Here is a 27,596-nt window from a genome sequence, read left to right as displayed (position 1 = left end):
TCGGACTGAATTCACCCTTTGTTGGCTTCTGTCATGTGATGCAGGATTATGCTATAGAAAGAAGAACAACCTTTGGCACATGGTGACTAGACACAAAAAAGTATCTGTTCTTATGCTGTAAATGCTTTAATCAGCGATCTGAATTTTTTTATGTCATATTTGAAAGGACCTCTTTTTTTCCTGTCTGTTGATGTTAATCATTTCTGTGCCTGCTAGGAAAAGCTATTAGAAGAAATGTTGATTACTGATAGAAGAGGGTTTGTAATGTATGAAGGAGAAATCAGAAGCATATTTCCCATCTTTTACATTGTCTGATAATTCATTAACAATCAAGTAAGATAAGTAATTCTTTTTTTAGCAATAATACATTGCATTGGTTGATTAAATTGACTTTAGAATGTTACAAAAAAAATCTATTTCAGATAAATGCTGTTCTTTTTAAATCTGTGAATCCTAAAAAATAAAAGATATCACGGTTTCCAACAAAAATATTAGTCAGTTTTCAACATTGATAATAATTGGAAAAGTTTTAGAAAGCATATTAGAATGATTTCTGAAGATCATGTGACACTGAAGACTGGAGTAATGATGCTGAAAATACAGCTTTTATTTTTATATTATTTTATTCAGCTTTTTATTTTAAAATGAAAAACTGTTATTTAATTTTTTTTTTTTTTTTTAACAAGTTTACTAAACAAAACTGCTCAGAAGGCAACCTTTTCTTCCATCACTTCTCTGTATGGAAAACATTTTAATCTGAAGCAGAACAGATATGTTGTTACTGTCTACAGCAAGACACACATTCATCCAAAGGCTTATCTTATGCAATGTAAAATAAATATATTGGAGTTTAAAGTTTGAAAAGGTTAGAATCTACCCTAGGGCTCATAAAGGTTTACTTAAAAAATAATAAACCTCCTGAAATCTTGCACAAATGTCACTAAGAATGCACCTTTTGGATGTATGAAGTGTTTTAACATGCTAAAAGACAAATGCTCCCTTACTTGGTGGCTCTTTTGTGTTGATTATGTCAAGGTTATCACTTATGTTTCCATGGCGAAGTTTGTCAGCATATACTGTCCTCAGTCCTTCATACTTCCTTCCTCTGTCTTTTTTTGTTTGTTTTTTTTACACTGATATGTGCTTTTCAGAGCAGCTACAATTTTATGTAATCTAAATACACACAAATAATATTTTCAAAACTTTTAGAATTATTTAACAATTATTTCACAAATATAAAGTTTTCTTCAGTGATCATATCTCATATTTCATCTCGAGTATGTTCTTCATTGACATGCACACTAACTTTTGAAAAACCCTTGGGACAAAAGTGGCTAAAAAAAAAAATGATAAAAAAAAAAAACATGTGAAGACACATTATATATGAATTAACATTTTCATGCAAAAAATATTGAAATGGTCTGATGGGTTATACATTTTAAGGCTGAAAGTCTGGGACAAGAGTAAAGCAACAAAATCTACAGTTTAAGGTATGGTAAAAAAAAAAAAAAACCCCTTCATGACTGTTTTAATGTGCCATTCATTTATGAAAAAAAATAACAATCAGGAAAATAGATTCTGTTAGTTTTAATAAAGATCAGCCCCTGGGACATAAAAGTGGCTGCAGTTGAAGAAACACTCAACAAGCCGTGGTCAACAGGAACCTTGTGTTAAACCCTCTCTCATCTGCTCTGTCCTCTCTGTCTGTCTCTTTCTGCCTTTCTCTCTCACCATCTTGCCGTCTCTCTCCCCGATGTTCTTCTCTCGCTCTGTTTTTGTTTTCCAAACAAGGTTCCCTTTACAGGAAATTGTGTATTCTGGAAGCATTCAGGAAGGCAGAGAGCAGGTTTCCTGTCGGAGCCATGGTCACAAAAAAGAAAAAAAGGAGGGAGGAAGAGAGAAAGCGCGGTGGGGTGAGGGGGGCTGAAAGGGGTTCAGTAATGTCCGAACGGGTGAAGAAAAAGCAGACAGCTATTTCTCTCCCCTCCCCTCGTTCCTCTGCCCTCCCCTTCGCAAAAAAAGTTCTGACATTTCAAGTCTCCACTCAACACCAGCAAGATGACCTCCTGAACAATGAGCACAGACGGATAGATAGATAGATAGATAGATAGATAGATAGATAGATAGATAGATAGATAGATAGATAGATAGATAGATAGATAGATAGATAGATGTGAGGGAGGAGAGAGCCTGATGATGAAGTAAAGTTGGGTGTGTACTGCGCTCCTGAATTCTTCACCCACAGCAGCTCTTCGGTGGCTCGGTCAAGATGTGAGCGGATGATTTCTTTTGTTTAACGCCGTGGACTTCCTGGGAAATTTCGTTTTGTGCTTTGACACATCTCCCACTTCCCATCCCATGCGCTGCGGGGCCAATGATTGATTTTAAGGTGTATTTCCTCTGATCTGGATTAGTTACTGAAGCCTGATGAAGAATAAGGCTGCCAAGCTGAAGTCCAAAAGGAAAGGAACTGAGAATGCATTCGGCTGTGACTTGACCGAACATCTGCAGAATTCAGGACGAGACGGTAAATCTCTCTTTTCCATACTCACTCCTCTTCTTGCCGTTCATATAACGGCCGCCGAGTCGTTCAAAGCTGCAGCGGTCGTCATAATAAGTGTACTTTATTACGAGCAGCAGCCGGGGCCTCTGTGTAAACATTAGCTACGTGTAATAAACCAACACCCATTTCCAGAGCTTCATGGGTGATGTGTCTGTGTTTTTGTGCTGCTGAAACACAAGATACTTCATTCAGAGTCTATTGTAGATGCAAACTTTTGAGAGAAACTTGTTACTTTAACTCTTCCACTTTGGGTGGGTTGATGGGTCTAAAATAAATCTGAACATAATCTCAGCCTGACTAGTTGTGTGGTGCTTTGATTTGCCAAATACACATCAATAAAGTGAAAAATAAAGAGCGGAGGAAATGCTCAGAGGAAGAGGAAGAGGGAAAAGGGGAGGACTAGATTTTAAAGATATACTGTTCACATTAAATGCCGACATGTAGCCTACCGTTTATGAAACATCATAAAAATGGTATCTAAAAAGCAAGTTCTGTCTCTCAAAGTGAGTGCGTGTGTTATTGAGCATATCACAGTTAATGCAATATTCTGATATGCCACTGGACTTTCTTCATTTGTTTGTTTAAAGTGGTTTTGTTCCCATACTTAACGTCCAGTGTGTGTTATGATTATAATTCGCATCTTCATGCTGATCCAGAAGCAGCTTTTCCTCTTTATGTCTTAAGCTCAAACCTTACACGAGACAACACAATACTGATCTGGAAACAGTGTGATGCCACCGAAGTTTGACAGATCCGTGTGACTTCAGAAGCCCTTTTGTTTTAGATCCTGTCTTCTCACATGTTGTGATCACTGCATTTTCTGTGTTGAGATAAGATTATATTCTAATATAATATCTTAATATTCTTGTTTTTTTTAACTAAGAATTTGTAACATTTATTATTATACAATTCTTTATCACAAAAAATCAGTCATCAAGTAAGATACTGATTTTCCTCTATTACTTAAACATCTAAAAGCATTTTTTTTCTATGCAACAGGCACTTTTGGTTTTCTCACTTGCAACTTTAATACATAATATGTGCATAATATAAATTTATACTTTCTGGAGAAACATAGATTCTCAGCATCATCCATTAACCCCATTGTGATATTAAATAGTGTTTCCAAAAGTTGAACTGTAAAGTCAGAATACATTTTGAATGAATTTACCCTCTTTAAAGGCCTGCTTATATTTTTATATATATATATATATATATATATATATATATATATATATATATATATCTATATATATATATATATAAATATATATATATATATATAAATTTTTTTTTTTTTTTGCTAGTAAACAAGCCATGTGTAGACATCAATAACAAACCAAACTTCCCATATGAAGATTGGCATCCAAAGCATATGATCCAACATATGCTAGTGTTTTCAATAAGATATTCATGTCAGATGTCATCCTCTCTTTACTAAACTAAAGCAGGATGCACCAATAACTGTAAAACACTGCAGGTCATAAAGAGAGCTTTTCTCAGTGGTCTTCCTCTCAGAGAACAATCATTCATTCATCCATCCTGCTGGAGGTCTCCACTGCGTCTCAGCCAGAACTGCTGAATAATAAATGATCGGGTTTTCCCTAAATCCCCCATTTTTCTTTCTTTAATGCTTCATTTTTTGCTTTCTTTAATTTTTTTTTTATTTATGTTCTGCTTCTGCTTAGGATGTGCTGTGTTGTGTGTACTGTGTGTGTGAGGAGTTTACTCCAAGCTGATCTATCTGCAGTTATAGAGTATCGATAATGAAATTCACTTTATGAAAGTTCTTTTCTATGTAGTTCTGTGATACACATTTAGGTGAACGCTTCTGTTTTTAGATACGTGTAGATTAAGTAAGACTCTGGATGGTTTATTGGCTCAGCTCAGGTTTTGGTTACACTTTATTTTACATGATGTGTACTTCCAAGAAAGTATTTGGGTAGTTTAAGTAAACTACATGGGTTAAGGTTAGGTTTAGGGGTAGGTTCAGGGTTAGTACCTAGTTATTAAAAATAAAGATTTTTCTGTAGTGAGACGGCTATTTCATTACTTTAAATTATTAGAAACAATTTTTATAGTGAAGAATTGTATAAACCTACTTTCAGTTCTTTTGGAAATGTATTACGACTCAGTGAAGTGCCTGATAATTTATTGCCTGAACAAATTATTGAGCCTACAGCTCTGTTTACTTCTCAACAGCAAGAGAAGCACTTCTTCTGAAATCCAGTGTATCCTGACCCGTTATAAATACAAAACTTTGTTGACAATCTCCGATAAACTGCTCAAATAAGGTATAAGCTGTGACCAAAAATGTGGTTAGTGCACAAAAAAACTAACAAATAATTAGAAAATAATAATAACTGTGGCATAGAATTACTGTTCCACACTCTTCCGACAGACTTCCACACAAACTGGAAAACCCCAATAAAACTAATAAAACAATTAAAGGAATATGTTACCCCAAAAAACTCTCAAATGTCTGTTTTGGTCCATACAGTGAAAGCCAATAGGGTCTAAAGTTTCAAGGTCTAAAAAGGACCTTGAAGAACAGTAAAAGAAGCACAGTAAGTGATGGACTTCAGGATTAACAGTGTACAGGCTGCTGTGAAAGCTCATTGTGATGATGTCTATTTAGAGACTTAACCTAAACATAATAATAATGGTAATAAATAAACCTAAAGCTTGAAGATATCATGGCTGAAGGTATGGTTAGGAAGTGATGAAGTTGGGTGGGAACGTTCCCGAGGTCTTTTAGAATAAGAGGAAGTGTCATAAGTAATACCAGCTGCAAGGCCTGGGTGTGTCAGGTTTCCTCTGAAACAAACAAACCATTTTTAACTTCCTGCCCCGGCCCACCTTCCCCACAATAAGCGGCCTGACAGGATAAAGGAAGGACGGTGTAATAGTACTGTAGTCTACATGAAACACTACTGTTGCATAGAGAGACAACAGAAATGTACATTCGGATTATTTAAAGGGTTAATATACAAAGAACGCAGACTTGAGTACATGTGGTTCTTATATATTGAGCAATGCAATAGTTGTGTGACATTCTTGTGTTACTAAATTGTGTTACTTCATCAAGTTTTTGGTATTTGTCGGCCTTTCTATTGCTCCTGGCTGCATACAAAATTATTATTGATTTCTGACTTCAAAGTATTACCTTTAGGGTAAAGAGTATTGGTTTTTATTCAAACCAATTATTTTTATTCATGTCAGTGGTCAACTGACCCATAGAAGTGGATGGTAAAAGCTGTGATATTTTGCACACAGATAGAGGACAGTCTTTTTAAATTTTCATAAAAATACCCCTTTTTGAGTTCATCCAACCTTCACCATCATTTCTCTGAGACGCTGCTGAATGGCATCTGGGGTCTATACTTCACTTTTGTCATTCCCATCGATTTGCTTTATTTGATGAATCATCACAGATACCCTTTTATGTTATAATCCAGGGTTCCTCACGCATTCATACACATGCACACTCTTTAAAAAAGGGGCTGATTGTTGAGAGCTAAAATATTAAATGTGTTTATATTTAAGAATGAAATAGAACGCACTGCATGTAAGCTTGCTCAAGAGCATGATCTATTTAAGTCCGGCTCTTTTTCATGCAATGAAAGCTTACAGTGACTAGGGCATATAAAGCTCAGAAAAGGTCAAAAACAAACAAACAACATCCTAAAAGGTTCAAGTCTCCTGAAGCTAAATACACTTTTGTCTGAGGTGAGCAAAATGTAAGCAGTCTTTCACTAAAAAAACTGAAAAAAGAGCACTTACATCTCATTCATGCTCCCTAAATTCAAACTTGGTTCTGGTCACCGTTTTAGGTACTGGTTATTTATTTATTCATTTATTTATTAACATTTTTTTATTTATTTATTTATTTAATTTATATATTATATATATCTATATATAATATATATATATATATATATATATATATATATATATATCTTATATTTTTTTTTTTTTTTTTTTTTTTTTTGAAACATTGAGATTTGAGAGTTGTGGAGAAGAGGTGATTTCTAGTGAAGTGTAGATTTTGTTCAGACTACCTCTACTACTCTACTATACACGCAACACAAGACATACAGTATATGCTGATAAATAATGTTCATGCTTATACTTTTATGGTGTTCTTTTTTCCACTGCATGCTATTATTGTACGGAGAGAAATATTTTGAACATTTCTAACTGTTCTTTTAATAAATTAAGCTTTATTGATATATGTGACTGACCATCCATGAATTTGTTCCATTTTTTTTTTTTTTTTTTTGTCTAGTTCCTTATGTTCTGAAGACTTGTGCAGAGTTCATTGAGAAGCATGGGATTGTGGATGGAATCTACAGACTCTCAGGAATCACATCTAACATTCAAAAACTCAGGTGGGACCATTTTTGGACTCACCATGTCAAACATACAATTGTGTTGCATGACGCAGGCATGTGATCAGCTAGAGACAAAAAAGAAGGAAAATCTGACCACGCCCCAAGCCACGCCCCCAGCACTCATTATTAAAAATATATATTTTAGCACATTAAAAGATATATCTTATATTGTAAAAATACATACTGTCCTGTAAAAAAAAGCAGCAACAATATAATAATATATTATTATAAAGTACTATAATATATTAAAGTTTATAGAATTGTTATTATTATTAAAGTACCTGCCAAAAGTTTGGAAACATTACAGTTATTAATGATTTTGAAATAACTATCTTCTGCTCATCAAGGCTGAATTTATTTGATCAAAATAAAGTAAAAAAAAAAAAAAAAAAAAAAAAAAAAAAAAAAGCAAATATTGTGAAGCATTATTACAAATGCAAAAAAAGTTTTCATTTTGAATATATTATAAAATGCTATGTTATTCCTGTGATGCAAAGCAGAATTTTCTTCATCATTACTCCAGTTTTCAGTGTCACATGATCTTTTAGAAATCATTACAATTTATTTGACTCAAGAAACATTTCTGACTATCATCAATGTTGAAAACAATTTTGCTGCTTCACATTTTGTGTGGAAATGATGATGCACTTTATTTTTCATGATATTTTGATAAATAAAGTTTAATGAGCAGCATTTATCAAATATTTTAATAAATGCATTAACAAATTTCATTAATATATTCGATAAATAAAGTTTAAAATCATTTTAAATGTCTTCACTCACTTTTTGTCACTTTCATGCATGATTAATAAAATTATTAATTTCTCTCTTTTTTAAATCTTATACAAATGTTTGAGTGGTATCATTGTTTCCACAAAAATATTAAGCAGCAAAACTGTTTATAACTGATAATAATGAGAAATGTTTCTTGAGCAGCAAATCAGCATATTAGAATGATTTCTGAAGGATTATGTGACACTGAAACTTCTTTGGAAACAACAACAGATTTATAAACATTTCTAATGACGAATGTTGCATGCCCAAATGCAAATGAAAGCGGTTCAAACCAAGCGCAACACTGACAGTGAATCACAACTAAAAACAGTACTGTAATAGCAGACATGTAGTGCGTCACTACGCTTGGTTTGAACCGCTTTCATTTGCATTTGGGCATGCAACATTCGGAGAACATAGACTGTAGTGACTACAGTCTATCATATAATTTCAGCACAACCGTTGTGAATTTTATGACAGCACTACCAATCTCAAATTCTCACCACCATTCATAAAAAGTCACCGGGTCAAGTAACATGTTACAGCGCTGATTCTGCTTGCGTTTGGTGCTTTGAATCATTTGAACGCTTTGACATGTCCTGCAGATGGCGCCGTGAGCTCGTGCAGCGCTCTCAGGACCATTCCGTACATGGTGTTATTTAGGTAATAGCTTAACGGGATACTCCACCCCAAAATGAAAATTTTGAACCGCTCTGAATCATATGTGTAATCAGTCCAATGGATGGGCGAGACGTCATAGGCGGGTGAAGTCAGAGACCAGGAAGCTTAAAAGCACGTTCAGCGAAGCCGGCATTAGCCTTCTGTCTTCAGCAAGTGCTCTGTGTGTGTCTGTGCAATATCTGTTCTGTCAGTCTTATTTAGTGTTGTTTGTCATCCGAAAAATGTCAAAAGCACCCTCCAAATCTAAACACTTGGGCGAGGGCAAACAGCATTTCAAACTGTGTGTTCGTCCCTGCCCGCGCTACATTTCGGGTTGGGATACACACAGTTTGTGCATTGTTTGTCTTGGAGCGGAGCATGCAGAGTCGAGAGAGCTGACTGCCTGCATTGCGAGCGGCTTGCCCTGCATGTTCTCCACTCCAGGAAGGCTCTCTTTTCCCCGAGGTGTGTAAATCGTGGGATAAACCATTTTCGACCCGCCTCTTCATTCCCGCTTCTGATCGCTACAGCAACATAACGGGGATGAGTGAGCGCAGCTATAAGCGCGATGCCGCGTGTGGAGCAGACGCTCGCAAGCTATCTGTCTCCTAGCACGGCATCATCCTTAAAGTCTCCGGCACTGCCCTCCAATCCACTACGAACAACATCAGCGCTGGTGGGCAAAGGGTACTCGGCAGCAGGTCAGGCTGGTGCATGTCTGCACACCATGGCGGTGTTACAGGCATACCAAGCCGACCTGCTCAAGGAATTAGACGAGCAAGAGCACTTGAGATCTGAGGATATCACGGAGCTCAGGAGGACCGCTGATTTGGCAGTGGAGAGAGATTTGTGGCTGACCCTGTCTGACATGAGAGTACAAACTAGCGTATCAGATCCTCTCGCTGAGAGCAGTTCACATTCCTGGGCATCTCAATTTGGGAGCAGACATCCTGTTGAGGCAGGGGCTGAGGCCCAGGGAATGGCGGCTTCACACCGAGGTGGTGAAGCAGATTTGGAGAGTTTTTGGCCAGGCTCAGGCGGACCTATTTGCGCCTCTTCAGACATCGCACTGTCCCCTCTGGTTCTCTCTGACTCATCCAGCTCCACTGGGGCTGGATGCCATGGTACAGACGTGGCCGAGGCTTCGTCTGTACGCTTTTCCCCTGATCGCTCTGCTCCCGGGAGTTCTGGAGAGAGTGCGCCGGGATGGGGTCTGGCTGCTACTGGTAGTCCCATTCTGGCTGGGCCGAGTATGGTTCTCGGACCTGATTTCCCTCCGTGACGGCTCTCCATGGGAGATTCCCGTCAGAAGGGATCTCCTCTCACAGGCGGAGGGCACTATAGTCCATCCCCGCCCGGAGCTGTGGAAGTTATGGGTGTGGCCTCTGAGGGGGCACAACTCGTAGCTTCCGGTCTCTCAACCGAGGTTGTTGAGACCACCCTCCAATCCAGAGCTCTCTCAACGAGGAAACTGTACGCCTTGAAGTGGAAGCTTTTCACTTCTTGGTGCAGAGACCGCCAGCTTGACCCAGTTAACTGCCCGGTTGGTACAGTGCTGGAGTTCCTGCAGGCCCGATTCTCCGCAGGGTTGACCCACTCCATCCTGAAGGTCTACGTGGCGGCCATTGTGGCCTACCACGCCCCTCTCGGTGGCCAGTCAGTGGGCAGACACCCCCTTGTTACCCCCTGCGAGCACTGGACACATTCGTCCACAGTGCTGCCCTGTGGAGAAGGGCGAACCAGTTGTTTGTTTGCTATGGTCCCCCTAAGAGAGGTCTTCCAGCTATAAAACAGACCCTCAGTCGGTGGATAGTAGATGCCATTGCCTTAGCTTATGAGTCCTCTGGCCTCCCCTCTCCCCTGGGGGTCAAGGCTCACTCCACTAGAGGTGTGGCGGCCTCCAAGGCCTTCCTAGCAGGTGTCTCTATGCGGGACATCTGTGATGCTGCAGGTTGGTCCACGCACTTGGCCTTTGTGAGGTTTTACGGACTAGATATGCAAGCCACTCCAGGCTCTTCTGTTCTCTCGCCAGAGCTGTGCAGTTTCCCACACTAGGCAGAGATTTGTAAGTCTGGCAGCATGGGCATTCTCGTTCCCCGAAGCGTTTATGACGCAGCTCGAGTTCCTGAAGAGGAACGTCTCAGGTTATGTATGTAACCATGGTTCCTCGAAGGAACGAGACGCTGCGTCGCAGTGCTACACTTCCGGCATCTCTGCCGGCGCTTGCTTCATCCTTTTGAGGCTAATGCCGGCTTTGCTGCACGTGCTTTTAAGCTTCCTTGTCTCTGACGTCACCCGCCTATGACGTCTCACCCATCCATTGGACTGATTACACATGTGATTTAGAGCGGTTCATGCTGGGGGCGTTCCCGAAGCGTTTACGACGCAGCATCTCGTTCCTTCGAGGAACCATGCTTACATACGTAACCTGAGACGTTTTCTTTCAAATCAAAGCTAAATACACATAGAAACAGCGCATCCTTGTGGCGCGGATGATACAGAAGAACATACGGTGATATGGAGAGACACAGAGGAGACTATTGACAAAAGAATTGTTGAATAAAGTTATTATTTTTGGTTGCTTCGCTTACAAAAATTATTCCCGTCGCTTCATAACGTTATGGTTGAACCACTGATGACAGATGGACTATTCTGACGATGTCTTTCATACCTTTCCTGGACCTTGTCACTATTATTTACTTGGCAGTCTATGGGACAGTCACAGCCCTCCAGGTTTTCATCCAAACTATCTTAAATTGTGTTTTGAAGATGAACAGAGCTTTTATGGGTTTGGAACGACATGGGGGATTAATGATTAATGACAAAATTTTCATTTTGGGGTGGAGTAACCCTTTAAGGCCATTTGCGCGATTTCCCAACCCAAACCAACCCCCCCCCCCAAAACCTCCGTCCCCCTCCTCAAAAAAAAAAAAAAAAAAAAAACCGGATCTACACAAATAGAATGGGTCATCCCTCAGAGGTCGGAAAATACGGAAATCCATATTTTGTATGGAAAAATCACATCCCTGATGATGGCAAATGTTTCCTATAAGACTTGAACTAGTCTAAACTCTTTCATAAATCATTTGTACAGTCATTGTAGTCTTTGTAGTTCACGTGTGTTTCTCTCTGTGTGTTGTGTATGTGTGTGTGTGTGTGTGTGTGTGTGTGTGTGTGTGTGTGTGTGTGTGTGTGTGTGCATACAGACAGGAGTTTTGCTCTGAAGCCTGTCCTGACCTCACTAAAGAAGTGTATCTTCAGGATATCCACTGCGTGGGCTCTTTATGTAAGCTGTACTTCAGAGAGCTCCCCAACCCTCTCCTCACTTACGAACTCTACAAGAAATTTACAGTAAGTTTGTCAGATTAAAAGGGATGGGTTAGACTACACTCGAATAGCAGAATAGCAGATTAGCCTAAAGTTTGAAATAGGTGTTTGGATACTTTTTTTTTTTTTTTTTTTTTTAAATACAGTATTTAAAAGTTAAAAAATATCTCAATGTTATTGCATTCGATAAAAAAAAAGATGATTACATGTGGCATTTATTTCAGGGATAGCATAGGCCACTTTTATCATTATTGTTAATTGTTATTTTTTGTACTATAGTAAAAAGAGAAAAGGAAAGCATGGGCTCTATGCAAACAGAAGAACATATAGGTTGATTACAGATACTTCTTCAACACCTTAGGAGTTATATCATGAAAGCAAGAGGTTAAAAATGTAAAGGCTTAATCCTATCAAGCCTACTGTATCCTGTTTGATACACACATTTCTATATTATCAACATGATCAGAACATTGCCGAAAAACCTGCTGCACACAATCTACTACATGCTTTCCATCATCTGATCGATAGTATATACTTTTATAACTAGGCCTTTTATTATAATTATCATAAAAACGACCACGCTCAGGTTGTGATACATGTGTCTTTTTGCAGGGAGGTTTTTACTGATTGTTATAAAGTAAACAAAACAATAATGTTTATATTGTTATTAATATTTCAAGATGAACACTTGCAGTACTGCACTAGAGAAACTTAGCTTTACTTGATTATCCATACATCATCTTTAGGGAAAATCATGTTAAAATGTGAGTATCAAATATGATCTGTCATGAATGTTTATTTATCAGTCATCATTGATATATGTTTTCCACCTGACAATAAAAACTACAGAGCTTTGTTCATACAACTAAGCATTTAAACATCGACTTACTAAAACATATTATTGGGAGATATAGAGTTATAACTGATATTTATATGGATTCTATATAAGTGGTCTGTTATGTTGTTAAATACATCACAAGCTATCAGAATTTCATCTTACATTCTGGCCATATAAATATCAGCGAACGCACCACATTGTATATTTCTGCTCAGTTTTTTAATAAAACTGATGTGTTTTATTCCTCCCTAAGTATGAGTTCCACATTCATATTCAATAAACTGTTCCATTAAAAAAAAAAAAAAAATCTTATTATTATTTCATATTTAAGGCTTTACAGGGTTAAAAAGAATAAAGTCTATGGTTTGTTCTCATATATATATATATTAATTTATATATATATATATATCTATATATATATATATATATATATATATTATATATATATAATATTTTAGATAGTAAATGTTTAAGTGTTTCCTGTAGTTGTACAAATAATAAGTTTAATATTAGTTCCATTTGGACCGCTACAAGCACCAGCTTCCTTGGTTAAGATGATTATAAGTTTCCATAGTGACCATACTGATCCATTAGAAACACATTAAAAAAGTACCCATGGATCCAGGAATTAATGTTCCTCAATCTATATTTTTGTGCAAAGGATGCCGTGTCAGTTAAAGAGGAACAGGAGCGACTCCAAAACATCAGGAGTGTCATAAAAGAACTTCCTGTTCCACACTTCAGGTACAGCTGACACAATCTGTGGCTTTATTCTGTAAACTTGATCTGTCTTTATTTACTCCCATGTCATTCCAAACCTGTATGACTTCCTTTCTATTGTGGTAAAAGTTTGAAGAGAATCCTGGCGAGTCTTTCCAATACAATGGAAATAAATAAGAACAGGGGCTGTCGAAACCAAAATGACAAAAAAAGCTCAATAAAGTATCATAAAATATTAAATTTCTTACTAACTGAAAGTTTTGACATCCACAAAGAAGTCTTATTCAAGAACTAGCCAGTCTTTTGAAATCAAATGGATTCTTTCCAATGAATCATTTGACCTACAGTTAAAAAAACAGATCTGGGATGCATTTCCCACTCAGTGCTGCTTAACTTCCATAAACAGTGCTTTACATTACTCAGAGTCACACTTGTTTCTCAAAACACAAGTGATTTAACACATCCGTCACTCAAACCATGAACCATGTTATACTCTGGTACCAGAGACAATATATATACACTACCAGTACACTACAGTAAGATTTTTAATGTTTTTAAAGAAGTCTCTTCTGCTCACCAAGCATGCATTTATTTGATACAAAATACAGCAAGAGCAGTACTATTGTGAAATATTTTTACTATTTAAAATAACTTAATTAAATCTGAATCTCCATTAAAGTGTAATGTATTTCTGTGATGCGCAGCTGTATTTTCAGCATCATTACTCCAGTCTTCAGTGTCACATGATCTTCAGAAATCATTCTAATATGCTGATTTGTTGCTCAAAAAAGTAGTTATTATTATTATTATTATTATTATTACAACTATTATCAAAACAATTATCAATAAAATAAATATCATCATTATTCAAAACAGTTTTCAATTTAAACAGTTGAGTAAATGTTTTCAGGATTCTTTGATGAATAGAAAGATATTTTCCTTTGGGGGGGTAAATTATAAAAATTAATACTTTTATTTACCTTTTAGAAATTAATGATTAAAAGTGATGATAAATAAATTTTTAAAAATTTTTAAGACATTAAAAAATGATTTCTACATAATACAAATTCAGATAAATGCTGCTCTTCTCAACTTTCTGTTCATCAAAGGAACCTGGCAATTCTACTCAACTGTTTTCAACATAATAATAATAAAAAATGTTTTTTGTTTGTTTGTTTGTTTTTGTTGTTGTTGTTGTTGTTTTTACCAGCAAATCAGCATATTAGAATGATTTCTGAAGAATCATGTGACACTGAAAATTCATCTTTTATCACAGAAATAAATTATAGTTTAATAGTTCAAATATGAATCAGTTATTTTGAATAGTAAAAACATTTCACAATATTACTGCTTTTGCTGTATTTTAGATCAAATAAATGCAGGCTTGGTGAGCAGAAGATACTTCTTTAAAAAACAATGAAATCTTACTATCTGCACTCTCCTCAGAAGCAGTGCTTTGAATCTCTTGAAAACTAACAGATGTTAGACCACATGTTCATACTGACCAGAAACTATGTTTCTAACCACAGCTCGAGAGCATTAGTTCAGCCACACAACACATGCTGTTTGAAAATGTTCATTGGAACTATGATTTCGGGAAAATGTTGATAACAATAGTTCATAGTTGGCTAGCAATGCTTTAGAGAATCATTCACAAATCTGTGTGATCCGGGAAGATTATTAGTGAATAATGATTTCAATCTCAGTCTGTTCATCAAACACAGTTAAGCTATATTCATTGTAATTGCACTGGAAAGAGTGACCAGTGCATTAGTCAAATTTTCTCCTTTTGATTTCCATAGAAATATGTAAGTCATAAAATGTTTCCATTAGTTAACATGACTTAACAATGAACAATTCTTCTACTGCATTTATTTATCATCATCATCAACATCAACTAATACAATTTTCAAATCAAAAGGTTTATCAGTTAACAGTTAACGCACTGTGAACTAACATAACATAAATATGATTTTTTTTTTTAACTAACATTAACAAAGGCTAATAAATGCTGTAAAAATATATTGCTGATTGTTAGTTTGTGTTGATTAATGCATTAACTAATGTTAACAAATGTGACCTTATTGGGAAGTGTTTTGAATGTGTAAGTGACAAGATCTTAATTTCTGGTAGAAATGGTTGAAATCTATTGATTTATTTATTGATTTCCTCTAGAACTCTGGAATACCTCACCAAACATTTGGCACATTTAGCTACCCTCAGTCACCAAACCAACATGCACGCTCGCAATCTTGCTCTGGTGTGGGCTCCAAATCTACTTCGGTGAGTCTTGCAGCGGTTTTACTTTCATTTCATACACTAATTATCCACTGTCTTCATAATTCGGTTCTCGAGCATGATTTTAGACATAATTGGTTACACCACACATATGTGAAGTCTACAGTGAACTTGCAAAAGGTACACTGTAAAAAAAAAAATCCATAAAAATTCAGTAAAAAAAAACGTAAAAATACGGTAGCAACATTTTAGGTTTTACGGTTTTAACTTAAATTTACAGTAAATTTACAGTAAATACCATAATTTTAACCACCAAATGCAGGTGGTGATGAGAAGTCACATGATGAACCGAAGCTCATCAAAAGCAGCTTTTAAATATTAACATATATAGAAGGTGCACAATGTCATTCACACAAACACTAAACACCATCATGGTAACACACATGAAACTGAAATAATGCAATAAACATCCATTTAACAACATTAGGTGTAACACACAACCTTAATATACACAACTGAAAAGAAAAACTAAGAAGAAACATCCAATTTGAAATGTAACACAGGGAATTCTGGGAATGTCAATTTACGATTATTCACTGTAAATTATACTGCTTTTTCACTTGGTATGCTACCGTAAAATTACATGTAATGTCCAATACAGTTTTTTCACTGTGTATAGTAGGATAATTTACTGTTAACCATTTAACATGTTTTTACTGTAGCATTTTTACAGTCTTTTACTGTTAAATTCATTCATGTAGAATTATATACAATTATATCATTTTTTTTTTAGATTCATGCTATTATTATACTTATTTGTTGATGATCTGTCGAATGAGATATTTTCTTTAAAGGCATTCATGCTACATACTATTATCACTCACAACAAACATTTATTCATTATCTTCATTGCAATCTACCAACATAAATCATTTTTTAAAGTGTTCTCTTTTCTTTTTGGCGTAGCTCCAAGGAGGTAGAGGTGCCCTCCTGCAACGGAGATATAGCATTTCTGGAGGTGCGCATCCAGCAGTCAGTCGTGGAGTTCATCCTCAATCACACTGAGCAAATCTTCAACCTGGATGTTCAGCCATCCAAGTCTAGAGAAGGTACAGCTCGCAGTGAAGTAACTGGAGCAATGCGCTGTATCTCTGAATGAAATGAGCGGGTGGTGAAGATGCTAGATGCTGTTAGTATCATAAAAAAACTTCATTGAAAAGTGAAGTCTGTAATTTTTGAAGTAGTAGTTAGAAGAGGTTTTATTTTAGATGTATACCACCTGGGTATATTCGGTACCATGTTGTACAACTCAAAACAGGATATAGAGTAATTGGAAATTGCAGCTCATTAAGGGGAATTAGCACACAGTTGGGTAGAGTGTAGCTTAGGCTCATTTGAAAGCCATCCAGTGTTTCACAGCCTGTGATGATTTGATCAGCGCACATGTGTTTGGTTTAGCACAGCCTCCTAAAGCTCCCACAATAGATCCTGCTTTTACACTCATCTTCCTATTTAGAAACCTGCCTATGAGTGTGGTGACAAGAAATTAATTCTAGGTGCATCCCATTCGTGCACTGTTCTTTGCCATTTGTAGTGTGTACAGTAAATAGTGCGCGTGGTGTGTTTACACTGAAAATCCCAAATAAATATCTAATTATAAATATAAATATATTTACACTTTTGGTGTAAAAGGACCTTTTACAGTTGCCAAAAATATAACTTTGGGGGTTTTTGTTATTAAAAAACAAATACGCAAGATCAGCCCAGGTGAAAAAAAGTAACACAGAAGCAACATTACTTTACGTAAAGAGCAACTAAGCAGTGCATTTAGTTATTTTTTTATTGGGTAATGCAATATTGTAATGCATTATTTTTAAAAGTAACTTTCCATCTGTGATATTAGTATGGATGCCAGTAAAATTCCTGAACTGCTACAGAATAAAAAAAATTATTGGTGTCTTTGCTGGAAATTAATAATAACGAAACGAAACTAAATTAGTTTGACTGTGCTATTGATGACAGCTGTGATGATAAAGTCAGGAAGTGGGGTCTATACAATAGTTTGAGATCTGTAGCCAAAAAAAAAAAAAAAACAATAGCCAAGTTACATAAAAAAAATTAAACAGCTAATGGCCGCACACATGCAGTTGTGTGGTAACTTGTTGATCACAGTGTTGAAGGTTTATTCACTACAGTACAGATCTAAGAGATGTTTTTGAGATTTTGAGTAGATCCTGCATCATGAAAACAGGGTTATTATCATTAACTAAAATTAAAACTATTTAAAACAGCTTTGTTAATTGAAATAAAATATTTGCAATAAATAAGTTTAAGTTACTAAGTCACTAAAAAATCTAACTGGCATTTGGGAGATTTTTGTGAGAACAAGAATAAAAACCAGAATCTGTGATTTGTTTATTCTCTTTTACTTTTATTTAACTGACAAGACTACGAAGAAAAGATAGAAGAAGAAAAAACTTGGGACAGAGGGAAAATAAAAGTGAAAAGATTATAGAATATCCAAGTTAAACTGTTTTGAAACATCCAACAATAAGCAGCTGCATTGGTAATAATCGGGGAGGAGATCATGATTGGGTAAAAAACACAAGCATCCACTGAAAAAGATGGGTCATGGCTTACAACTTTGTGCCAAACATAATAAGAGAATTGTTAAACTATTACATTTCTCAATGCAAGATTGCAAAGAATTGAGGTCTTTCACCATCTACCGTACCGTAGGGGATCTGGCGAAATCTCAGTCTGTGTAGGGCAAGGCAGAAAATCTCTGCTGAATGTGTGTAACTTTCAAACACTCAGATTTTCTCAGCATTGCATGAGAAACCATCATGCTGCAGTGTTAAATATAGCCATGTGGGCTCTGAAGAAGTTCAGAAGACCATTGTCACTTAACACAGTCCATCGCTGGATCAAGAAAAGCGACTTGAATCTCTGGGAAGGAGAAAGCTATACATCAACTCTATTCAGTGATGCCGCAGAAGCATTTCCACTTGCAAAACTGTAGCAATTAGTCTTCTCAGTTTAAAAATGATTAAAAAGAGTAATTAACTGGAAAGTTGATGTGACACAGTTGTAAACATGCCTCTGTCCCAACATTTTTGGAGTGTGCTGTAGCCATCAAAATCAAAATTTGTTTATAGTTTCAAAATACAATTAAGTTGGTCAGTGAAAACATTGGAGATCTTTTCTTTGATTTTTCATCAGTAAAACAGAGGTTAAAGGAAATTCACTTGAGTTTTTATTGCATTTTACTAAATGTTCCAACTTTTCTGGAAAGGGGGTTGTAGAACTGAAATAAACTGAACCTAAATAGTAATAACAATTTAAAAAAAAAAAAATTACAAACACACAAAACAAATACATTACATTGCATTACAAAATCAAAATGTTAATAAAAAGTATATTAAAGTATATAAATAATGCTAAAATAACAATTCAATTAAAGTTTATTTGTATAGCGCTTTTCATGATACAAATCAGTGCAAAGCAGCTTTACAGGAAATTAAGTTTCTACAATATATATTTAGTAGTAGCTTATCAGAGGTGACTGTGTCAAATTAGTGTCCATATGGCAGAAATGTACATTAAAATTCAGTTAATGACGTAATCAAACAGACGGTGAACACTATTAACAGCAATGATTATATGTTGCAAATGAAAACACTTTCAGCCATTACTTTTCCCATCATTTATTTATACTGATAGGACACGGGCCCTAAACTCTGGACCTCGGGATCCACTTTCTTTCAGAGTTAGCTCCGTACTGGATTAAACACACCTACCTGTGACTTTGTAGCAATCCTGAAGACCTTGATGAGCTTGTTCAGGTGTGTTTGATCAGGGTTGGAGCTAAACTCTGCAGGAAAGTGGATCTCGGGGTCCAGAGTTGAGGACCCCTGTGACTGAACAAGGCTTTGACCTCTTTAAGTGATGCAAAGTATCTTATTCTCAAGACATGCTATATGGTTTTCATGGGTTTTTAGGCCCCAGCGTGGCGTGTGGGGAGAAGTATGCCACTTTGCCTGCCAGCACACATTCTGGCCCCATGAAGCTCATGAGTCTGGAAGAGGCACAGGCTCGCTCTCTCAGTCCCAACCATCCGGTGATGAGAGAGAGGCAAAGAGAGAACAGCCTTCCAGATACCAGCACTGCTGCAATGTACCACACAGTAATAGATCTGTCTGACAGCAGGTATGATATATTTACACGAGCTATCTACACACTCCCTACCTACCATGTGTTTGTCAGGGTTTAACATGAACAATACTGAAACTCTACAGCATGCACATAAACTGTAAAACAACATTTCTGAACCATTTTTCATTTTAAATCTCCTCACAATACAGGAGGAAATTCTCAGGAAAATCTAAGAAGTGGAAGTCCATCTTCAGTCTCGGGCGATCTGTCATCGACTCTAAAGGGAAGCTGAGTCGCAATGGGAGTGTGTTTATGAGAGCCCCAAATCCCTCAGGTAAGAAAGAGACGGAGAGAAGCTTTCTAGTGTCTAGAAACAAAAGATCCCAAAAAGGGAAAACACAAAATAGAAGGTGCAGCCAGAAATCAAAATGTCACTTTACTACATTTCATTAACTAAATAAATGTAAAAAAAATAAATAAAAAAAATCAAAAAACAAACCCAATACTAAAAAAAAAAATACATAAAAAAATCTATTAAAAAAAATAAAAAAAAATTGTTTAAATTGTATTTTTGCTTGACCCTAGAGTCAGAAAATATTATAAAATATTTTAAAAACGTCACCATAATAATGGCCCAAAGATTATTATATTGACCTTCATGAAGTAACCTTTCTGGCTTATGTCTGAAGAGATTATTTTGATTAAATAAATAAGGTATTTATAATAAATAATCTTTTTACTTTGTATGAATGGTTTTGTCTTTGGGAAAATAAATATTTTTTATTATTATTAAATCAGAAATGGAAAGTTTGAACCAAAACAATAAATACAATTATTTTAATTTGGTCCAAATGATCTGTTTTTTATCAGTGCAGAATAAGGAAGAAGAACAGATAGTATGACAAGATTTATGTTTTATGCTTCTTTCCTCTCTTGAACAGAAAAACCTGTTATACGGCCATCCAAAAGCATGGACTCTCTCTGTTCCTTTCAGGCACCAGGTGGGGCTAGATCTCCAAACTTACTTTACTAAACTGTCCTTTTGTAGTTGGAGCTTTTTCTCTAAAAAAATTTTAAGCTATTTTGATATATATATGAATATAAAGATACATTTTATATATATATATATATATATTAACATCTTAATTCACATAAAAGAAAAAGCAACTAATTAAGATATCAAAAATGTTGGGGCCACTGTACATAGGTTAGGTGTCACCACAAGTTTTCTCTTTTTCACTCCCATTCAGATGAGGACAAAGCACCAACAGAAGGAAGCAATGGTATCTTTATCCCGAGTCTAAAATCCCGAACCCTGGGCTCGGATATCGACTACAATCCGAACAAGAAGGATCCAAAATGGGATTCAGATACTGCTTCGGGAGGATGTGTGAATGAGACAAAAGAAAGAGCATCAAATGCCTCCTCTGCATCTCCACAGCAGAAAACTCTTCCAGAACAGCTGAAGGTTTTCAAAGGTGATGACCGCAGCGGCTGCCAGCCCACTTCTCCCAAAAACCGTCGGATGCTGTACTCTGGTTCATCCAGTAGTGGATCGTCAAGACCATCTTTTCCAGGAAGCCTGTTTCCGCTGGAGTCATCGCCACGGCAACAACGGAAGGCCCTGAACATTTCGGAACCCTTTGCGGTGTCTGTACCTTTGCGTGTGTCTGCAGTTATTAACTCTAACAGCACCCCCTGCAGGGCACCAGGGAAAGAGCGGGACAGGGCTCTGGGGGGACTCTTTAAGCACACTAAGGAGGCTGGACCTCTGGAAGCCCATGGCAGTGAAAGTATTGGCACTGCTGGATTTCATGTCCCCAGCAGAAGCAGCAGTGGGAACTTCATGTTCACAGACTGGGAGACTGGACTAGCAGGTCACTCCAGCAGCACTGGGTTCAGAGAGCACCTGCTCAGTGACAGCAGCGGAGGCAGCGGATGCAGTATCTATAGCAACAGCAGCCCTTTCCCCGTGGAAAATGAGGATCAGACTGGGGAAAGAGATATTACAGATGCACTCACTCTGGAGACAACAAAGAGTATGACGATTGGTTGTGTGAAAAAGAAAATATATCTTCATTGTGTGTGAGAGAGAGAGAGAGAGATTGTGTGTGTGTGTGTGTGTGTGTGTGTGTGTGTGTGTGTGTGTGTGTGTGTGTGTGTGTGTGTGTGTGTGAAAAAGAAAATATATTTTCATTTAGTGAGAATTGTGAGTGTGTGTGTGTGTGAGAGAGAGAGTGTGTGTGTGAAAAAGAAAATATTTTTTCATTTAGTGAGAATTGTGAGTGTGTGTGTGTGTCTGTGGTGTGGTGTGTGTGTGAAAGAGAGATAGTGTGTGTGTGTGTGTGTGTGTGTGTGTGTGTGTGTGTGTGTGTGAGTGTGTGTGTGTGTGTGAGAGTGTGAGAGAGAGAAACAGATTGTGTGTGAGTGAGTGCGTGTTTGAGTTTGTGTGTGTGTGTGTAAAAAAAAAAAATATATTCATGTGTGTGTTTCTTTTTGATTTTTGTGTGTGTGTGAGAGAGAGAGAGAGAGAGAGATTGTGTGTGTGTGTGTGAGTGCGTGTGTGTGTGTGTGTGTGTGTGTGTGTGAGAGAGAGAGAGAGAGATTGTGTGTGTGTGTGAGTGCGTGTGTGTGTGGTGTGGTGTGTGTGTGAAAGAGAGATAGAGTGTGTGTGTGAATATGAAAGTATATTTTTTATTTAGTGAGAATTATTTTAAATCTGCATTTATAAGTTAACTAAATGTCAATGATACATTGAGTTTTTTTTTTAAGTTACTCTTTCATTATCATATATTATCAGATTTTCAGAGCAGTCACATAAAGTAGAAAATAATTGAGACCTACATTTTTTAAGCAGTAACTTAAAGGTGAAGTGTGTATTTTTGGTGTGTTGAAATACTTTCTTCTATCCTAGTTTAAAATGTAGAGGCAACTATATGTAAAATATCTGTAGGTTCTTAATACTGTGGTGCTTTCAGCCATTGCTTTGTTTTAAATCGACCAATGCTATGTGGGTGTGTTTGAGCTGGGACTGTCAGATATCTCAGTAATAGCAGATGGGGGAAGTGTTCGGGAATCACATTATTGGTGCAATTCTGTTTGGTGTTGCTAGTGCCGCAGAAATTACACAAATCTGGTACCCTAACTGATAATATGATGTTGATTTCTCTGAATTTTCTCAGGCAAGGACGCAGAAGTGAGAGAGCTGATAGCCAGTGTGGAGAATTGTGAACCTCAGGTGTCATCTGAGACTAAAGAAATAGGGAAAGAACTGGAAACTACATCAACACAGCAAGAAATGGCAAAACTGAACAAACTGGTATGATTCGAATTGCTAAAACACATTGTACGCTCGCATTTTTAATAGGACTGACATACTACTAGCACAATGGTTCTTCTCAACCATGGGGCTGCGGGATGACTTAAAATTAAATATATTAAAGTAGTATTAGTATTAAAGTATATAGACAATGCAGGGCCTTCGAGTCAAAAAAAAGAACCACTTTACTAGTATTAAATCCCAAGATGACATGACATAGTGATATATATTTCTATTCAAGTCCATTAACTCCTAATTGTAATTAAGTCATCATTTATAAACCTATTTAAGCTACTGTCTTAAAAAGACCTCTGAAATATCATTGGAACAAATGTCTGTATAACCAGCCCTCACTCTTCTCTTTTATTTTTATTTTTTGTTTGTTCCTTCATTGTGTTTCACAGGAAGTAATCAAAAAGATGCCATCGTCTGGCATGCATCAGAAAGTTTTAGTCACCGAGTCTAAAATAAACATGCCAGATGAACAGGTGAAGCCCCGCTTTACCAAGATGACTGGAAACGAGGACACTTGCAAGCGAAGTGCTCAAGCACAGAGAAGAAGTAGTTTGCCTACAAACACTGTGACGTCAAAGGGACTCTTTATAGACCTTAGCAAAAATGTGACGTTTGATCATTCTGGTGCTACTACGTTTAATTCTGTCACGAAGCATTTCCCCGAAAGATTGTTGTCATGTGATGGTGGCTGGAATTACCTGGATATTAAAGATGACAGGAGAGACCACACGAGACTAGAGTTGCAAACCATAATAACAACCAATCTAGAACTTTCCCCATTTCTCCACCTAAAAGAAACCGATATTCTCCAAGACTCAGAGTCATGCATCGAAGAGGAACCAAGAGCAGAGTCTGTTAGGAAAGACAGCACTCCCAAAAGTGACTTGCCAGATCATTCAAGAAAATCAGAAGTTCACACATGTTTTCACTCTGACACAAAAGAGTCATTGATAACAAAGGATATTTGTAAAGATGAAAATAAGGAGGTTAGTGACGAACCAAAGAAACTCGATTTAGCAGAAAGAATCAAGGGAAGTTTGGAAAGACTCTCGACTTGTCTGAATGAACAACATCGCACACTGGAAAGTCATCATCAAGATGATGTAGACACATGGGGGAGTAATTTGGATCAGGTTGAACCATGGGAAGACTTGTGTTCTGCCAAGCAGTGGGTAACCAGCCCTCTGCACTCACTAAAACCTATGCCATGTCAAGCAACTCACAGCCAACCAAAAGTGGACGACTTGCCCAACAGCAAGAAGGCTGAAGCTATAGAACCAGCTGTGCTTGATGGCATTACATCATCTCGAACAGAGGCCGCTGTGACAGCTGCCTGTGAACTTGGAAACAAAAATGCAGACACAGATGTAGCTTGTTTTACACAGATAACAGAGCATTGTGAGAGCGATGACCACAAGTGGATGGGAGACAAAGACGACAGCAAACTTGAGATTCCACAGGTTAAGATGTTGAAAGTATTCACAAATCCAGATGAGTCGACCGGATTGCAAAACGTGGGGAAAGCAAAACAGAAACGCTCTACTCCATCTCAGAGATTTCTTCGACAAACATCCCATGAGTCTGGCGTCGTGGAGAGGAGCCGTGAAGACATTAAACCCAAACTCAGGCCATGCTCCCTAAACCTGGATTTAGGACACCAAGGTGTCAGAGACTTTTCAAACGGTGTAAAACATTCAGTTGCACGGAAATGTACGACACCTGAAGCCAAACACGGAAGCTCGTCTCTAGAGTTGGAGCTGTTCCTGAGTGGCTCAAAGGCACCTGTGCGACGCAACTCTGCGCCAGTCAGCGTGTCATCAGTTCGCACTGCGCTCATGATCAAAACGTGCAAAGCTAAAGCCGTTCCTGTTATTCCGCCAAAAATTCAGTACAGCCACATACCTCACACTCTACCTGAGGGGAGCACCGATCAAGTCAATCAAAGTGCACCTGAAAAGAAACCTGCTAAGAGCAAGTTCCCCCTCCAGAAAGTCAAGCACCACAGGGAGGATCTGCCAAGCAGTGAACCACCTTCAGCGCTCCAGCGACAGATTTCCATGAATGAGAATTACAAACCCACCTCCGTTCCAGATCTTCCAGTGTTGAGAAGGAAGCGATCTGCAAATGGAGACACCTTCATGGATCGTCCTCGACCTGAGCGCTCGTCGCTTCTTCAGAGATCATCCTTCAGAAATCGACCAAGACCTCAGAGTCTCATCCTGTTCAGCCCTCCGTTTCCCATCATGGACTACCCTCCGGTAGGAGACGACGGTAAACTGCTCCTATCTCCTATTAAAGCTGAAGCATCACCATTTGACGTCTATGCAAATGAACTAGCAGAAAACCTCAAAACTGCTGAGGGGGTAACCTTGCGTAATAAAATGACTTTGCCAAAAAGTGGACAAAGGCTTGAGACCTCAACCAGTTGCTTTTACCAGCCACAAAGACGGTCAATGATATTTGACAACAGAAGTAACAGGCAAATCGAATAAGACTGACCTGTTATAGGCCATCATGCAATAACTAGTGAACTTCTTGCTTATTAAATGTGACCGAGTGTCAGTATACTTTATTAGAAACACACAATGTTGCTTGGAAATCAAGGTGGCTTTAATCCTGAAGATACACAATTGTAAGTATTCAGCTTTGTGTAAAATTCTGCTGCTGCTAAGAATTCAGTTTAAATTGATTTCCTTGATGTGGATCTCGAGGTCTTGGTGTGTCTGTTGTTACTTTATCACAATTGGAATATTGTGTTTAATCGGAGGAATTTATAAATAATAGATAAAATTAGGTGCATGCAAGCCAAAAAGAGAATAAAACTATTGAAGCAGTTCCAAAAATGACAAAAAAACAAACATTTATTTATTCCATATTGTCTTGTCTTTGTCATACAAATCTGTGCTTCCAAGTCCATGAAGAGTAAAAATCAATTTGCACAAATGTTTAGAGCAAAAGTCCAGTGCTAGAAGATAGTTTAAAGGTCAATGTTCTTGAATAATTCAAACATTGTTTCGAGCTGTATGTTCTTCTTTAGTAGAAGTTTTTAATATTTTCAAATCTCCTGATTAACAGAAATGTACTGTATGAAAAATGGTTATGCTGAGGTCTCAAACGTAAGAATATATATATAAAAAAAACTGTCCATGTTTTATATAAACCATAAATCAGAGAAGTTTTGACAATGTATTCTGAAGCATGGACAAGGATGAAAGATCAAGATCATGAAGATGTCACTTACTGTAATCAAAGAACACTAACCTTGTAAGATGCTCTTCTTGTATTCAATCAGATTGGATTTATTGTATGTATTCTATTCTAAACAACATAATAAAAGTATTTCACATGTAATGTGTACACTGTGACATAAGCAATTCGATTGACAAATGAAGTTATTTCAGTGTAGAATTGTTTACAATTATATAGAACGCTATATTTCTGTTTGCATAATTTTCTATAATTCAGGTAAGATATGAATTTTCTAAAGTCTTGTGTTGCAGAACAATATTCACACCAGCCAGAAAAAGCTTTAATATTCATAATATTTGCATGTAGTGAAACTATTTTCAACATTTTAATAGTACTTGGTGTAGTTATATTATTTCCATGTGGTTGGAGGCAATGCTCAACAATTACTAGATAAGCCACTGACACACTTTTACCCCAAAGCTAAAAGAAAAATAAATACCTTGAATAAATTCAATGTCACACTGAATAAGTGACTGGAAATTTATAAACGTAAAGCTATAATTCTATATATATAAAAAAGAATTTTAAAATGCATGCCTTTTTTTTACATGGTTTAAAACATGCATTTGCCAGCATGTAAGATTATATTTTAGACCTTATAATTATTATAATTATCTGCAGCGTTTTACTAACAGATTCTATTCACATGTCTCAAACACAGGCAGCTGCACAAGATGGGTCTTCTCTGTTCATGTGATGGTCAAAAACTCTGATTTCCCACTAACACATCTTTAATCGACTCCCCTTTACTCATTACACACAAATGGGAGTTAAAAAGACACAATCAATTCACATAGACAATGAAACTATTTTGAACTTATTTTTATTTACAAATGAAATGACTGCTTGTGATAGACCGGTCTTGAAACACCAGATGTTTATTTATTTATTTTGGAGAATACTAGCTAGAAGTAGCTTTATCTTATAAAACACAGTTAATTCCTAAAACAATAACAATCTAAGAATTATAAGTACTGTACAAATCCATCCATTCTGTTGTCTCTGAAATCCAGAGAAAACCTGTCACTAATTCCTCTTGTTAAATACTTTTTTTCTTTACATGTAAAGCTTTAACTTGCCACTTGAGTGTTTTCATTGAGATATTTATGTCAAAGACATTCATGAACTACATTATTAATATTTCAGCGATGAGAAAGAATGCAAATAGCGTCTTCCAAAAATTGTGGTAAAATATGATACATTTGGAGATATTTAAAAAAAAATACAAATCTGAAGACAGTTGCTTGGAAACAACAATGCAGAGTGACGGAATGACCTGCAGCAAGCAATACACCTCATTTAAAGAAATATATAAATAAAAGCATAAACTTGGATTCAATTTGT

The 27,596-nt window shown here is 36.8% G+C and overlaps 1 protein-coding gene across 1 annotated transcript; it reads left to right on the top strand.

Moving 5' to 3' along the window:
* The first annotated feature begins 1,940 nt into the window (after positions 1-1,940).
* On the top strand, positions 1,941-26,354 carry LOC109081516 (rho GTPase-activating protein 31-like). The gene is made up of 12 exons (XM_042757098.1): positions 1,941-2,527; positions 6,852-6,954; positions 11,598-11,742; positions 13,218-13,300; positions 15,452-15,559; positions 16,481-16,623; positions 19,516-19,723; positions 19,879-20,003; positions 20,611-20,670; positions 20,920-21,708; positions 22,852-22,988; positions 23,393-26,354. The coding sequence occupies exons 1-12, from the start codon at positions 2,428-2,430 to the stop codon at positions 25,493-25,495; spliced, it is 4,104 nt and encodes a 1,367-aa protein (XP_042613032.1). The 5' UTR covers positions 1,941-2,427; the 3' UTR covers positions 25,496-26,354.
* The last annotated feature ends 1,242 nt before the right edge of the window (positions 26,355-27,596 follow it).

Source organism: Cyprinus carpio, chromosome A5 (genome assembly GCF_018340385.1).
Source record: "Cyprinus carpio isolate SPL01 chromosome A5, ASM1834038v1, whole genome shotgun sequence".
Classification (NCBI taxonomy): domain Eukaryota; kingdom Metazoa; phylum Chordata; class Actinopteri; order Cypriniformes; family Cyprinidae; genus Cyprinus; species Cyprinus carpio.
The sequence above is the reverse complement of the archived record's forward strand: the minus strand, read 5'-3'. Positions and strand labels throughout refer to the sequence as shown.

Excerpts from the sequence above, each read along its gene's own strand:
- LOC109081516 (XM_042757098.1), top strand. The coding sequence starts at position 2,428 with ATGAAGAATAAGGCTGCCAAGCTGAAGTCCAAAAGGAAAGGAACTGAG. Across the intron at positions 6,955-11,597 it reads TCTAACATTCAAAAACTCAG|ACAGGAGTTTTGCTCTGAAG; the intron begins GTGGGACCATTT and ends GTGTGCATACAG. Across the intron at positions 22,989-23,392 it reads TGGCAAAACTGAACAAACTG|GAAGTAATCAAAAAGATGCC; the intron begins GTATGATTCGAA and ends TGTGTTTCACAG.